This window comes from Halichoeres trimaculatus, unplaced genomic scaffold (genome assembly GCF_033239565.1).
Source record: "Halichoeres trimaculatus isolate MK-OKI-2021-1 unplaced genomic scaffold, fHalTri1.1 fHalTri1_scaffold_1, whole genome shotgun sequence".
Lineage (NCBI taxonomy): Eukaryota > Metazoa > Chordata > Actinopteri > Labriformes > Labridae > Halichoeres > Halichoeres trimaculatus.
In genome coordinates, this window is record NW_027437179.1 from 22,552,567 (window position 1) to 22,569,575 (window position 17,009).

The 17,009-nt window shown below is 38.8% G+C and overlaps 2 protein-coding genes across 2 annotated transcripts; both read right to left on the reverse strand.

The window, feature by feature from the left end:
• Positions 1-456: 456 nt before the first annotated feature.
• il10 (interleukin 10) lies at positions 457-2,237 on the reverse strand. The gene is made up of 5 exons (XM_074673231.1): positions 2,073-2,237; positions 1,869-1,928; positions 1,607-1,771; positions 935-997; positions 457-823 (listed from the first exon to the last, which is right to left on the reverse strand). The coding sequence occupies exons 1-5, from the start codon at positions 2,235-2,237 to the stop codon at positions 713-715; spliced, it is 564 nt and encodes a 187-aa protein (XP_074529332.1). The 3' UTR covers positions 457-712.
• Positions 2,238-14,754: 12,517 nt separating this feature from the next.
• il19l (interleukin 19 like) lies at positions 14,755-16,055 on the reverse strand. Its single transcript, XM_074668712.1, has 5 exons — positions 15,900-16,055; positions 15,710-15,772; positions 15,374-15,526; positions 15,214-15,276; positions 14,755-14,844 (listed from the first exon to the last, which is right to left on the reverse strand). Exons 1-5 carry the CDS (start codon positions 16,053-16,055, stop codon positions 14,755-14,757), a joined length of 525 nt encoding a protein of 174 aa, XP_074524813.1.
• Between the last annotated feature and the right edge of the window lie 954 nt (positions 16,056-17,009).

Here is a 17,009-nt window from a genome sequence, read left to right on the forward strand (position 1 = left end):
CCTTATACCAGAGGTAAACTAAACTTCTTGAAACCCTGCAGCTTTATTCAAACTACTTTGTTCAGAGGAAAGTGACTTAGTTTCTCATAAAACATCAACTTATTTTCTGATTTGCAATGTTTTTTTGTTTTGTTTTTTTCCCTGTGTGTAAGTGAGGTTGCTTTTGCTGCTTGCATGTAGAAGTGTGGGTATGGCATGAGGATGAGGCCTGCTAGTTACAGTTACGGTAAGTTAAGATACAGCATAGCTGCTGGTAAGTCTATATGGGTCATGTTTGAGGTTAGTGCACAAGACTTTTGACTTGACACTTGAGTTGTTTCCCACATATACAAAGATGCTGCAAGATGTGAAGTGTTTACCTCACACATATTCCTAAATGATGGCACACAAAGCACACACAATCTGAAGCAACTCCATAAAAATCAAAAACAGTCATTCATTTTGGATCAAGTTATTTATTTAAACAGAAATAAAAAAATAAACATTATAAATATAAAAATTCACACAGCTCAAATAAGATAAGATATAAATAGCAGTTTTTCAGTGGCAGTTAAAGTACTTTGTAAGACTCATTATGATCATAAAATATAAACTTGTCCCTGGGACAAAACGGTATACAAATTGCCAGAGCAACAAAAGTAACTTCAGTTTACTATTTCATCACTATCCATCTTTTTCCTAAGAGGAACATTCAGTCACAGAAGGCAGGTCTTCATGCAGAGGCCACGTGATTTCTTTGTCGTTTTGAAGCCAAATATGCTTCAATGTAGTTGAACAGCAAGTCCATCTCACCCATGGCCTTATACAGTCCTTTACTCTTCATCTGCAGACAAATGGGGCTTCAGTTTATTTACATAATCCATCAGAGTGCAAGCAAAAAGCACCTCAGCAAGGCACATATTTCACAAGAGAAGACAAGGTTTGTTGCACTCACCTGAGTATAAGTAGAATTTAGAGTTCTGATGTCAAAGTGGGTCTTGCAGGAAAAGAAGTGTCTCTATAGGACAAAAGAAAGATTTTGTTAAAAGAGCTGATTTTATGATAATTTCCTTCAGTCTCCAAGACTTGAAACAGCAACATGTCATTCTTCCCCTTTAGAAAAAGAGGATGATACATAGTTTTAACTGGCATACACACTGCTAAAGTTTACAATTAACTGACAAATGCATCTTTACGATCTCTCTGGTGAGCCATTACTTAGTTCTTCCTCTGTCTGCTTTGGTCAGCCATTGACCTCACAGGAATATTCTGACACTTTTTGGAGGAAGTCCAAGTTAAAGGAATAATTTTGAAGGTACTTTTAGGAAGAAACTGTCTGGAGCTTAACCACAAAGGATTTTGCACACTTGCTATTTTTAACTTGGATTTCACAATCAAGAGAAAGGGTCGGATTTGTATCAGGAAAAATCAAAGTGTAGTGTTTTTAAGCTGGGAGTATTTTTTTCTGTGAGACCGGGTTAAACTCAGGTCTTTTCCGAGTATACACCACCAAACCAACACTGTATTGTGCACAACACATGCTATAGATTGTACCACTGTGCGCAAAGGGCGCGTGTTGACATCTTTAAAATTCAGCGTCGGTGTTGCACGTGTTTCGGCTACTCACACAATTCGTGACTTCACCCCTCAGCTCGTCGAATATCTGCTGTATGGACAGCATGTGCGGCTTCAGGTTGCTGGTCTCGTCCGTCACTCCGGCCAGCGCTGTGGGCAGAACCGTTCTGAGGTAGAAGTCCAGGATGCTGTTCATAGCGTGACAAGCGAACTCGCTCTGAAGGAGGGAGAGGAGAGAGACGTTTAGAGGAGGTCTGTTAACACTTCAGTAGCCTGCAGTAGCGTGAGAAGTCAGACTGTGTTTGGTAACTTACTCTGAAGGAGTTCTCAACGCTCTGGTCCAGCAGCGCCGTGTCCAGGTCATCGTTTGCTGTCTGCAACAGAGAAAAAGCTTGCCCTCAATGTGCTGTAGGCTGACCGATGAGACTTTCAGCACCGCCTAAAGGTGCTGGACCTCTACCCAGAAGATACTGTACTGACATAATATTTGCAAAGGTAAATGTCGTGTGTTCACTTACGTAGAAGTCTCGGATTTGTGAGAAGTCTCGTCTGAGCTGCTTTAGCCGGACGTGGAAGTCCTCCACGAAGCGACAGCACCGGTTGTTACATACAGGGCTGCAGGTTGCAGTGCTGAAGAAAGACCAGGAGACCAGGACGCACAGGAGAAAAGCCCGAGGAGTCATAGTACCAGTAAGCTTCAGAGCAGATGAAATCTTCCCAGGATCTTGTTAATGAGCGAAGTAGTGAACAGTGCACATATTTGGGCTCAAGTTGTGTCCTTTTTATAGCCAAATCAGGAAAGATACTTAGGGAGGAGACTGACTGGAAGAGAAATGGTTAAACATGCTTCATACATGCGGGGATTTTTTTTTCCAAAATGTTGCGGTGCATATGTGCGTACTGCTCCTCCCATGAAATAGGCTGGTACCGTTGATCAGAGTTCATCACCTCATTCACGCATGGAAAAAAATCCGACACGACATTAGTGGAATTTGTTTTCTGACGTCATTTTAGGTCTTATTTTCAGTCATGGCGTTTTTTTCTACGATGTGCATATGTATATTAAGATAACCCTTAAAAACAAAAAAGAAAAACATGCTTTTAATTACTTGTGATATTATATCACTAAAATGTTATGAAAGAGTTAATCTTTTTTTAAAAGGCTAATTTAAATTTGCCCTATATATATTGTATGTGAAATTCTTTAATTTACTAAAATATACTTTTAGCCTGTAAAAATCAGAAATCATAATCATACCTCAAAACTAAGGCAAAAAAAAAAAAAAATACAACCAGAAAAGTTGAATTTCTAAGAGTATCTTTATTTAGAGATGAGTTGGGGCTCTTTTATAAAGAATTACTTCATCAGTGGGGCGTGGTATGGGGTCAACCACACTGTAACACTGAGCAGCCTGCTGTTTAAAAGCATCATTCAGCTGGTCTGTATTTTGTTGAAGGGTTTCTCATCTCCCTCTTGACTACTTGATTGCAGACTCAGTGTTTCTGGTCAGGCCAGTATGCTGGTCCATTAGGCTCAGTAGTATTGTGGTCCACGTACCGTTTGGTGGAAGTCTGTCGGAAGGTGTTAAGTCCTAAAATCTTTGGAATACAACTGCTTTTACTCTAGACTTAAGAAATCCAGTGGACCAACACCAGCAGAAGAAGTGGCACGCCAAACCGTCACCAATTGTGGAACTTTTCACTGGATTTTAGTTGACCTGGGGTCTGAAGTCTGTCTCTCTGCTCTTATTCCAGACGGCTGGAAACTCAGGAACTCCCATTTCCAAGTGAAATGCAATATTTACTTTCATCTGAAACAAATACTTGAGACCACTGAGCAGTGGATGAGTTTTATTTTCCCTTAGCCCTGGTAAGATGCTAGAGATGTGTCTGGCACAGGAGGGACTTGATATGAGGAATGAAACAGTTGTAGTCCCTTTCTTGAAGATGTCCGTATGGTGGCTTGGTGCACTGACACAAGCCTCAGTCTACTCTCTGTGAAGCTCTGCCCAACTCCTCGGATTAAATATTTCGACAACCTTTTTAAGGCTTCGGCCATCCCTCTTCTTACCGCTTTTTTTCTTCCATTGGATAGACTCGGTGAACAACCAGTCATCTCAGCAGTGACTTTTTTTTTTGGCTCTAACCCATCTTGTAGAGAGTGCCAACCCTCATTTACTGGACAACTTTCACATTAGCCTTCCTCATGATCATGGTTTTGTGCACTGGACTTGACTGAGAAATGTGAGGCATTTATATTTGAAGTGAAGTATTTTGCTACATGCAACATTTTATTCTACATGTAATCATTACAGAATATAGCATAGAGTATTTCATATTGAAATGAACAGTATTCATTTTTTAACTGTAGTTTTACTGCCTTTATTAACCTTGCTCAGAAAAAAACACTTATAGTAATGGGTGCAAATATGTAAGCAAAACTGTTGGGTAAGAGTAATTACATCATGTCATTCTTTCATGCAATTCTTTCATAGTAATGTGTCACCCAGACGGAAACTATAACAAGTTGTGGTCTGAATTTGATGACGTTAAGGTTTCTTTGAGCCGTGTCATACAGTCAGCAGTGAAGACATGTTAGTTTACTCATAGCTGCTGTTATCTCTAATTAAATACTCTCCTTGAAGGAGGAACCCCTGACAGTGGAGCTGACAGAGAACTTGTTTAAGTAGCACGAGGGGTGTCCCCCTCGGTACTTTTTTTCTGCTGATGTGGAATGTCCACTGAACTGGTTCAAGCGCTTGATGTTAGGCAACATTGTTTTTTTTAATGATTACTTTAAGAATTAGTCCCAGTGATTTCAGCGCATGATCAGTGAGATGAAAACTTTACAGTGAGTACAAAAAAACTCAGGACACTTAGTCACGGGACAAAAGTTTATTAACAGAACAAAGCTTTAGTCAGACTCACAAAAGTCGCAATAAACAGACGACACAAGAACAAACCGTTTTTAAAATTAAAGTTATATTTAAATTTGACCTTTGTTGATATCTTCAGCATTTTTGTTGATTTATTTATTTTTTGTTTAATAAAGAAAAGTCTTCTTCTTCATTCTGCTTGACATCTGTGAAGTACACCTGGTGTTAGGCTGTGAGTACAGGGTTTTGTTGGTGTTTTGTTCTTCAACAACCACAGGATCTTCATCAGCCCGCCAAGAAACCAGACAAATGGCCCTGAGCTTGATGTGTTTCATTGGCATTAAAGTGTCATAGTTTACCAACAGGTTATAATAATTCAGTTTCTGCAGAGATGTACAGCAAATCTGTAATGGATGTCAGGTATCATTCAGTTCCTGTCTTCAGGGGTTTGAGTTAGGAGATGGGAGAAAGGGGCAAGGGACAGTTGGAGTCCCAGTTGCTGTTGAATCACTGAGTGCAGCTTCTTCTTGCCACAGGCCAGAGTTAGCCACTAAGCTATCAGGGCAATAAGTTGACTCTGACTCTGTCTGGCTCCTAGAATGGGGGGACGTTAGCTTCAAAGCTCCTTTTAGCCTCGCAGATAGCAGCGCAACTCTGCCCAATAGTTGTCTGTAGCGTGTTTCTGCTTTTGTATTGGCTGCTGACTTTTGAATGTGTTTATGAATTTGTAGAAATTCTGAATTTGCTGCATATTTCTCCTCGTGAAGGGTCTGTGCATATTGTCTGCCCTTGTCAGTCACCGTGAATAAGCCCCTTGAACCATGATGGAAATGCTATCAATAAAACAGTAAATCAAGTACAAATCAACTTTCGAATAGTAAAACTGCCCATAATTAAAAAAAAAAACAAACAAAAAAAAACATGAGGGAGTAAATTCTGTAATTTATTAGTTTAAATCAATTCAATAAAAGTGACCTGCAAGAACCACAGCAGCCTGTGGCCCAGATTAATATGGTAAAGACATAAGTCTGTAAAATGTTTGAAATTTGAAAAAGATTATGAAAACATTTTTTTTTTTTTTAAATCTAAGTACCACTACAAGAAATTTGTGCCATACAGTTTTTTGCACTTGTATGTAACATATTAATGTATATACCAAAGAAATGTAATGCAAAATTAGGGTGATTCAACAGAAACTCATTTATGGGAAAGCCTTCTGACTTATGGTGGTCTAACCCCATGTGGTGTGGGTGTGGGTGTGTGTGAGTGAATGAGTGAGTCTATGACAAAACAGAAGGTTAAGCATGCAAGGCGTCTTCATTTTGTGCAGTTGCTGATCCATCTGCCTTGTCTGTTTTTCACTTGTGGCTTTGTTGATGTGAATGATATTGAGATTCTGTTCGTGCTTTATGTCGTCTCTCATCTCATTTTTGCTTCATATGTCGCTCATTTGATGCTTCTGTCTAGCATGACTATTCAAACCCGATGACAGGAAATGACCACAGAAACTGCTGAGTGAGAATCTGTCATCTTCTACCCAACCTCTCTTTTTGAGAGGCTGTTTGATGTTGTCATTTTCCAGCTTCAAAACCTGAAATTATGAGTGCATCTTCACGCTGTATTTTCATGTGATTACATTTGATTTTTTGAGAGTTCCATCAAAATATATAATTCAGACCAAATAGGAGTCATCTTGATGCTCCTTGTTGTCTTCTTCTACATCATAACACTGAAATACTTCTTTCTGTGACAAACTAAAGGTGTAATTATCATGGAAGCTTAATTCAGCTTCAAGTTTAATTTGATTGATAAGAAACCAGTATTTTTCCTTTTTTCTGATCAGTTTCCCTCTGTCAGCTTTACCAGGAACCAGTGTTCTTCTGTTTATTCACATTTCCTCCTTCAAAAGAGGTCAAAGCTGAATCAGTCAAATCATATCTTTAAAATCATCACTTTATCAATCTCTGTGCGACAGACAGCCGATGAGGATCTGCTCCTGAGATGAACATGTGGTCATGTCATGATGTCGCTGCCTCTCAAAAACAGTCAGAGGGTGACTGTTGGTTACTTTGCATTGGAATAATTTAGTTTTGGTGGCTGTTGACAGTTTGCATGATCATTTTCACTTTGTATTTGGCTTTGCAGTTGCTCGATGCATTGCACCTTGTACCTTTATTTCCCCTACCTTGTGCATCACGCTGTTTGGATTGAATCTGGACTGAGGTGTTCACCACATTTTTCTTTCACTTTCACACAGTTACACTGGCCCATGTTTTTGTTTTTGTTCATATTTGTAGCATTATATCCTGCTTGGAACTGAACGATTTTTATGTTTTTGTTTGGTACCTTGACTGACAGGAGGGAAACTGGCGTGTGCTGGTATGACCAGTCTATAAAATTTTGCAACTTGAAAGAGGAAATTTTGAAAGTATATGAGGTGTCACAGGGTCATCACATTGGGGTGACACGGTCGTGCGCTAATACTTACAAAAGCTTACTCATGCCTGACTGCTGGCTATTGTTGGGTACATTATGCACAAAGAGGAAGCGGAAATTCTTGGAGTTTTATCAGTTTTTCCTGGGTGTAACACAGAGTACCCTCTTCATTTCATGACAATATAACTGGTCATTTAGAATTACTCATAGTCATGTAACAGGGCAAATGTGACCTGTACATGGGCTGTCTGTTCCCCTTCTTCATTCTTGTGATCTGGTTTACTGTGCCTCTGTGCTACATCTTCCACTGAAACTGAGAAATTTAATTTGCAAACGTGGATGTGAACTTTAGACTTTCTTAGAAACCTTATCATCTACATGACTAGGTAAGCAAAACTAGATGAATGTTTCACTGTAACCTACAACTGAGGTAGCACCTTTCTTTTGCTTGGTAAGCATATTTCAGTCACAGATGAAATTTCAAACTTTCCTTTGTACACTATGAACAGTTTGAACCGGACATTGTCAGTTGTGCAAGCTCAGTGATTGGTTCATGGATAAAATGATTGTCTGCAGCCAAAAGTACAGCACTTCTAAACTGTTTTAACCGTGTGTGTATGCAAGTGCGTAAGTGAGTACCTTCACGCATATTGCATATCACGTATGTGCCGTGATGGTGTTAACCGCATTTATGTAAGCAGTGCTTGTTTGCCAGCTCATACTTTTCCATGTTGTTCAACATCTGAGTGCTCAATCAGTGAAAGTTAAAAAAAAATCTCATTCTTGAGGTAATTTACATGATGAGTCATAGTTTCGTCTTTTTTGGGTTAATTTCACAGCGGATTGGACCTACATCCTCCAACACTCAGATGTGAAGCAAAATAAAAGTGATGTGTGTAGAAATGGAAAGAGGAGTTGTATTCCTGTATGGGCGATACAGTGATTGCAAAACTATGTATGCAAACTCTGATGAGGCAGAGAGTTACAGAGATGAATGTGTCTGATCCATCATGGATTCACAGAGCGAGAATAGTGAGATGTCCATTTGTAATTTTAGGAACTCCAGGTACTTCCAGTTCCTTCCAAGATAATGCACTTGAGATGCTTAAAGCCTGGAATTCACCTGAAAACATCATAAGAAAGAGTCATGTTGGAGAAATCAAATCCTAATCCTTTGATGGCTTCATAGCAGCATATCTTATGTGACAAAAAGCCAGGAATGTAACTACCAAGTCCAAGAGTGGAAGGCAGCGAGTAGATCATTGTTATGCTCCATTTCCAGACGGGTATTGTTAAATTAGCTCAATTAATTATGCGGAAATGCTTCAAATCAAGTTTCCTGATTATTACTGAAGGTGTCCCTTAAGTACAACTATTCAGCCTCTAGCTACACACTGTCTCTACACACACAGAGCACTGAATCTAAACCCAATCACTTGAGTCAAGCACAACTTCTTTTTGTCCTAATAACATACACAGACATAACAACATTTTCATGTCTGCACAGCAATGTTTGTTTGGATGTAGATTACATTAAAAAAAATAAAGCTTTACAAAAACAGAGGGAAACCAGACATTTTCCCATTAAGTAGGATCACACAACTAGAAAGTACCCAGTTTTAAAGTTGACAAAAAAGTTTAATCATGGGAACTAGGTCATTTGAAAAAGAAAAGATTAAGATAAAAATCCGTACATTCTTACACAGCCAGAGCTCTTTGTTTGTCAAACAGAAACAAAACATCACAAAGTCTGTTTAACTCTCTACACTGAACAATCTATATCCAGGAAATGTCAGCAGACCTGTGTTTCACTTTTTATGACCATATAACCCAAAGTGGTACCATCAAGGGGGGCCAGGAGGGCCAAGGCCACCCTGATATATATGCTGCCCCCCCCATGGCCCCTATCACCTCCACCAGTCATACATGCATAATATTCCTCTAACTGATACTCAGGTGTCATTCTGTCCCCACCACACACAAATCCTTCATGTGTAAGCCAATGTATTTTCAGTAGCACAGAAAAATCAGAGGCTTCCAAACACACCATTGGCATGCTACAAGAGTTATAGAGGCACAGCTGCAGAGCTCAGTGCGTACTGTGTGTCAGCTTATTGCAGAAAGACAGTGAGTTGCCAAGTGTTGAGTAAGTTATACAAAATGTGATAATATTCAATATCAAGGTGAAAAGTCTCTATTCAGGAAACTGTGGTGGCTGACTTGCCTGCAGTGATCTTTGACCATGTCTGTGACGTAACCCATCCAACTTTATGCTGGTGAAGCTATGTCTATGATCAGTCACTGTGCTGTTAATTCAGACACAATGAAGAGGAAGTCCACAGACATGTCTTCTTATTTTAACAAGATAGTTAGTTCAAGAGGTACACGGTCAACAGATGAACAACAGCGCTGAGTTTTTGAGAAGGAGGAGGGTGCAAAGGAAGAAAAAGACAGGGACAGAGAGAGTGGAGTGATGAAGAACAGGCAACAGCAATGAGGCAGGATTCAGCGAGAGAAGCTGGTCCGCCTGTTCCTGGACCAACAGGTAAGGTTAGGATGAAGTGAGCCTTATAATTAAAAGGATATCTATAGAATATAGTTATATAAAAGACAGCATGGTTATTTTTGTCGTCATTTTTGTTTGGACACAGCCAAAACATATTTGTTTACAAAAAGACAGCAACAAGCAAGTAAAACTCAAAAATAACTGGATGTGTTTGTGTAGGTAGGTCTGACCTTCGTAAACTTCCCTTACACTGAATGTACTCCTTCTAGTTAAAGTGGTTTATTTGTCTTTTTTAGGAAAAGAAGATCAGCCTATTTGAAGAACAATTAATTTCTTAAAACATTATATAAAAAGAAATAATTGCTGGAATGAAGTACACCAGCAGTTCTTAACGCACATCAGATGATCAGTAACATTTACTGTGATATAAGAAACCAGAGTACATCAGCCGCTGATTCTCAAATAACCATAGTTTCAGACTAGATGATGTACCTCAACAGCATATTGGAATTCCTGAAATTCAATCATGTCTTTTGGTTTTGGTGCTGACCCAAGATTTTCAGAGGCCCCATCTGGCCACCCCTTGGAAAAATTCTGGAGGCGCCACTGATAACCCAAGTTACCAAGAAATTAAAACTCAATGTCAGGAGTGGAAAAGTGGTTATGAAACCATCATGACTCAGTGTGAACGTCTTCTCGTAACCTATTAGAGCTGACCGGACCTTTGACTAGAAGACCATTTCTTTGAAAAGCATACAGCACACAGGCAGGATGGGCCTTGTTTTGTTTTTGTTTTTTTCAACACTTTTCCCCTCGCTTTCTGTTTGGGAAAGTGATTCATCAAGGCATCAGATGATAACTTTTCTTCAGAGAATGCTTCACATGTGTAAAAAGCACATGATTCGTTGATTTGGCTGAAGGTACTGACAGTCTTGAGACAAAGTGAATGTTGAGCTAAGTTGTGACCTCTCAAGTGACCTATGACTTCCTGATACATTTAATAATCCCAGATAGATTTGTACACATAAGTTTTGCTTTTGTGGAAAAACTGAATGATCTGACATAATAACAATGATAATAACAAAATGGTTTATACTGAACTCTTCTTAACAAGGTTACAAGGTGTGTTACAGGAAAAACAGCAATAAAAAAACAACTGTAAAAAAAGTACTAACAAGACAAAATGAAACACTACATTTATGAGTATAAGCAGTTGCCTCGAACTGGAAGTCAGTCACTGCGGTGGTGAAATAGTTAGCTCTTTAGCAACCCCTGCTGTCCACTGTGAAAACTACGCTGCACAGTCAGTTTTAATCTGAGGAGTTTTTACCTGCTCAAGGAACAGATTTGCATTCATTTAGATGTGTTTGTTCGGTATAAATAAAAGTACAAGAACATCAGCAAAATCATAATAAAAACACTCATTTATAACTTTCATTTCTAGTCTTGAGTCTAGTAACAGCCAAATCTGCTCTTTTGTAAGCTTATTTTCTTAGAAAGCACTTGCAACATCTCAGGCACAGAGTGAAACTTATGGGCTGTTTTCACCCATTCATGTGATGAAAGATTTTGGCTTTTGCTGCTCCCTTAAGGAATTGTTGTGTCTATGCAAGAGGAACTGTAGAGACGTAAAGCATGACTCCTCTTCCCTTTTTGCCAGAAGTTGATGACGCCTTAAGCAAGCTGCCGTAGACTGTTCATGTCAGTCAGCACTGATTGCTTCCTTTTTCTTTTTGTCATGCCAAAAAGAGAAAGGAATATTTTAATATTTTTTAGGAGTCCAAATAGAGACTCTCAGTGGCAGATGTAGTCCAAAGTTTTAACTTAGGGACAGATTTTCATTAATCTCAAAGATACCATCAACAACAAGCCTACAGTATCCAGCAAAACATTATCTTGAATAATTTTAATACTGAAATTTAACCCAGACAGTGAAATTGCCCTAAAAAGAGTACCTGGAGTCAATGAAACACTAATGTTAACCCTATATTAAAAGATAATTTCTATTTCCATTAGGTCCTATCTTTAGCAAAAATGACCAAAGCTGCTTTCAGATGCAAAATAAACAAAGTGTTTCTGCAAGGTGGGCCCAAGTTTTTCCTTCCAAGATTATTCTCAAAAAGCTGGTTACGGCTGGTTGTCCAGGAAGAGTTATCCTGCAGCTTCTAGAGCTCACAATGAAACCCCAAGTCCCCCAAAGGGTAGTAGCAGTAAGACTTTGGATTAATAATAGCCAAAATTATCTGAAGGTGGAGAAGAGTAGAGGACCTCAGGGATGAAGTTGCTGATGGTTCAGCAGAGACTCTGACACTTGAGAGGAGGAATTTCCTTGGTTGGATCTTGTTAAAAAGCTTAAAGTAGTGAAAAATGCACATATCTGGGCTCATAGTGTGTGAGAGCAAGGCGGGGACTCCTGCATTTCTGACCCAGGCTGAAACTACTCATAAGAGATCATGACCTCTCACTCTCAAGAAAAAAAAAAAACACTGACACAGCATCAGAGGAATATAAACTATCGCTGACATCAGTATTGGTAATGTGTTGTTAGGACATGCAAACTCGCTCTTATAGGGAGAAAGAGAGCGAGCTATTTTATAACTTCCTTTCACACTTTACCACAGTTATTTACCTCATCGTAACAAGTTGCACGTTGTTGATGACTCCCATTATTTCGGTTCAACATGCACACCCAACCGTACGTGTACAGAAACACTGCCGGATTTTGACTAAAACACACTAGTTTTTACCACTGTGCGCAAAGGGCACATATTGACGTCTTGAAAACTCCACGTGGGTGTTACGCGTGTTTCGGCTACTCACACATTATGGTCTCGTCCGTCACTCCGGCCAGCGCTGTGGGAAGAACTGAGGTAGAAATCCAGGATGCTGTTCATAGCCTGGCAAGCTCTGAGAGGAGAGAGCGGTTGAAGTCTTCCCAGGATCTTGTTAATTAGCCAAGTGGTGAACAATGCACATATCTGGGCTCATGTGTCCTTTTTATAGCCAAATCAGGAAAGATACTTAGGGAGGAGACTGACTGGAAGAGACATGGTTAAACATGCTTCATACATGCGGGGATTTTTTCCCCCCAGAATGTTGCGGTGCATATGTGCGTACTGCTCCTCCCATGAAATCAGCTGGTACCAAATTAGGAATGTATCACTTTTCATAAATGAGATCTTCTTACTACTGCTGAATGCTCTTTATTTTTATTGTTCAAACCCACAGACAAGCCCTTAACAACGATGATTGATTGTTCATCCGCGCAGAAACAAGTGCAGCATGGATGGTGAGAGCATTTTAACGTTACCAATGGTGTTAAGGGAAAGAAAAACATAAACCAAGTGTTTTAAAAGTTTCTACTTTTGCAAACTTGTTTTTCAAGTGTGTGATCTGCATAGCTTTTTTTTTTTCCAGGAAAAAAAAATCACCATCTATATTCTTGTAGAAGGCCCATTAACTTGTTTTAAAATAGCAGCAAATCATTCATTAACCATCACCTATCATAAGGAGGGGCATGAAGCAGAGCGGTACTTTTTTATTTTTATTATTATTCTAATTTTTATTGTTGTTTTTTTACATGTAGCTGCATACAGAGGGCACATTTTCACATGAGTGGCCAGGAGACTTTTTTTTCAGTGTTTTTTTTTTTTTTTTTAACTAATAGGGCACTTTCTTTACGTCAGTTACCATAAGGGAAACCAAGAGGGCCCAATCTATCTGTTTTTTTTCCCAGTGGAGAGAATCCCCTTGTTTTCACACAAATTTATTCCCAAGTTATGCCTATGACAGTTATTTGATTAAGAAATATCCCTCATGCCGCAGCTCTTTGATTGAACCTGCAGCAAACTTCAGTTAAAACAGGCAGTGTGAGAGCTTTCATCATTACTGAATCACTGAAAATTACAGGTGTATTTTGTCTTGCAATATCATTGTGCCTCTCTCTCTTTATGGTTGTTTTGTGAGCAAAGCAATGTTGTTGTTCTTTTATTTTTTAATTTATTTATATATTTATGTTTTAAACAAAATAATCTTCTCACAAGACAAGAAAACACAAAATTAAAGGAGCCATAATCCATCAGGGTATATCATTTTAAATTCATCAGATTAGGAGAGGTATAATCCAGTACATAGTGCCCTTCCTCTGTGTTTACCAACAGACCGCTAATGTGCGGTGTGTGGTGTTGGATTGGTGTAATGGGTGTAATATTGATATTCTTACTTTTTCATGACATCCACAAAACTTTGGGTACAAAACACCAAAAAGTTGTGAAAGTTAACAATCCTGAGAAGTAGTTTGGTGGTTTTAAGCTACATAAAGAGGTCTTCCCCTCCTGCTCTTTTACTTTCATTTTCTTGAGTTTCTCAGAACACAGAGATTTTTTTTTTCATTTTGAGAAAGGGAAAACTGTAACATTTTCACATGCCCCGTTGATGACAGCAGTGTTAAAACATCTTTCCTTTTCCCAATGGCAAATTTTCTGTTGACCCACTTTTTTGAAGACATTGTTTCCCGGCACTTTTCTGAATTTCAGTGACAGTTCAGATTGTGTAACAGGAACACATATGAACAGACACTAATATCCTTCTGTGGAGGTCTGATTATAGAATATGCAATCTGTGGCTATATCCATAAAACCTACTTAACCATCGGTGAAGACAAGTTGGTACTGTACATACTGGAGCCCCCTTTTGGTTAAAATGTGATCTATTTAAGAAAAAATCTCATATGAATAAGGAACAATATTACATTTCTCTTAAGTCAACACAGTATTTTGGGGACATTTTTCCTTTTTTTATTTTCTAGGTGTTTTCTATGACTGGAAAACCCTTCAATTGCACTCCGTGTTTTTCAGCACCAGTGTGAACCCTATAATATATATTTGTCTGTTGACTATACAAACAAAACTAATAAAAGGATCTTTATAGGAGCTTTGACACACAGTGATGGTAGCACGGACTAGATTTCATGATTTGTGTTGAAAGAAAACACTTAGCAGGGAAGAGATTTCTATAAATTATTTATTCATATTTACAAAAATGATACCATAAAAAAGTCAAATTGATCTCTTGGTCTTAAATAACAGTCATACTGTAGAAACACATTAATTGCCCTAAAGTTAACCATGTTTTATAAATACGATCATTTATACATAATTTCAAATTCAATATAAATAAAGCATAAAAATATAGCCCACAGAAAAGTGGATACTTGCTTAAGTTAATTTCAGTTAATAAAAAGAAAAAAAAATAAGGCAAGGAAATGCACCAAGGAACAGAGGTGAAGTCTACACATATCTGGCCTTCACTCTGCAAACAAGTATCTTCAGGTCAGGGCTTACATTCACAGCAGTAAGCCTCGCAGCCACTTTTTCTTTATATTCATCTTGTGTTTCTCTTCAGCCCCTCCAGCCACTCCAGCACAGTGTCCAGTTCACCCACTGCCTTCTGTGCTGCCTGGGTTATCTCCAGCTGCTCAGAGAAGAGAAAAGAATGAAGATTTGTCAGAAACGTTGAGAATAAACAACTGTATGTCCTCTTAGTAGTTACTTTTGTATTCCCAGTGTGCTTAGGATATTCAGCCAAAAAGGCAGCTGGATCACTATTCATTTGTAAACAGTCTTTCAAAATGAGATAGAAAAGATTATACAATTGTCCACGTCACTTTTTTAAAGTTTTTTTTCTTTTGCTTTAAATTAAAATAACAATAAACAAAAATTAATAAAATTTAATTAATTAATTTAATTTTTTGAGCCACATATGATGAAAACTGGAAGCAGTGTCAACACATGACATAGAAAATAAGTCAGTGTTTATGAGGAGAAACTAAACATAGCATACCTTATCAAACTCAGCAAGCACAGAGTCAATTGTCTTCTGTGTATCTTCTGCACAGTGGCAGTGCTAAAAAAAGAACAGAAAACAACATTATTTGTACATGTTTTTAATGTTTTTAGTTAATACACACTGAGTCAGGAATATCTTAAAGCAGCTAACTTACACATTTATGTGTGTCTCTCCTGATGCTGACAAAAGCGTTGGCCAGAGCACTTGAGCAGCGTTGCTGCTGTGGTTCAGAGGAGGCATAGTTGCTGAACACTCTTTCAACATACATTCGCAGCACAAGACGCAGGAAACAGCACGTCTGCCCCTCCTGATACAGGGATGAGAAAAGGTCAGACCATGGCAGCACTTACACACAATTACTTTAAACTTATTGTAAAAAGCCTCCCAGGCTCACAGCTTAGCAGCAGTAGTCATTATTTAAATAAAAAAAACAATAACAAAAAGATAACGTGAGCCTGCCTGTATGGAGAAAAACATTAACAAGACTCACCTGAACACCCTCGATTAGTTTTTTATTCAGAAGTTTCACTCCAATCTCAGTGTCTCCAGTTACCTGTGATGCAGAAACAGAGAGAGTTTAATCTTCATTTAGTTATCATTTTTTTTCTCTTAAGTGGTTTTCGGTGGCAGCAACCAGGTCTATTTGAGGCAGCTTTAATTTAAAACAAAGTAAAACTTACTGCATTTGATCGTATGGCTGTGTAGTACTTGCGCAGCTCATGCGTGTGAACACCCACAGAGCAGCTGTCCAGGTGCAGAGTCGCACTTTCGACAAGTCCACTCAAACAGGTGAGGAGGACGAGAAGGCAAACAGAGAAACCGAGCACCATCTTCATCGCTGTGGCTGTCTGATGAGAGAGCTGATGGACACATTTCATGGTTAAAATAAATCACAAAACTTTTCTCAAGTTAGAATATAGAACATTTTAGGCTACATAATTTTTAGATTAAAAAGACAGTCTAAAAAAGGTGCAATAACAAATTTCTCAGGATCCATCACCTTTCTGAAGACTCACCTGTGTGTTTGTACACTGGAGAGAAGTCTTTGGAAAGATGTGCCTCTCTGCCTCCATGGTGCCTCCTCTTATAGTGGACTGGTGGGGATTTCACCTGGTCCAGCACAGCACGTACCAACACGTACACTCTCGTGCATTTGTTACAAATTGTTTTACAGGAGGAGGAAGTGTATTTGAATTAAAGGAACTTCCAGGGGATGCTTCAATACCTGATTGAAAGAAAAGGAAAAGAAATGATTGAAGATTTCCTCCTCTGTGATGATGGCTTTGGTCATTGAGGGGAAATGTCTTCACTGTCACTGTGAGTTAAAACCACTGAATGAGTCAGTCATGAAGACGCTGGCGTCACTCCTCCGGGGCACTGAATTATTCTTCCTCATTGACAAGTAGCAGTTGCATCACTGAACTAATGAACTTGGAATAAGTCCAGCTTAGTTTTCAAGTTAAAGACAGGTGCACTGCCACACATTGTTTTTTCTTTAAATCTTCTGTGATCTTAATTTCAGTCTCCTCTTAAAGATTGTATACATGGTCATTTACAGTATACATTATACAACTTTCATGCACGTTGTCCTCCAGGAACTTTCTTTCACCTGCAGGGATTCTTCCGCTGTCAGTCAGCTCCTGATTGGAAACACCCATAGAACCTGCTCGACTACTTTCACAATTTTTGATGACTGCTGAAAATCTTCGGCGGAAGGAATCATGAGCAGGGAAGTACAATCCAACAAGAAAAACTTGCTTTTAATGGAAATATGAAAAAAAAAAAAACCA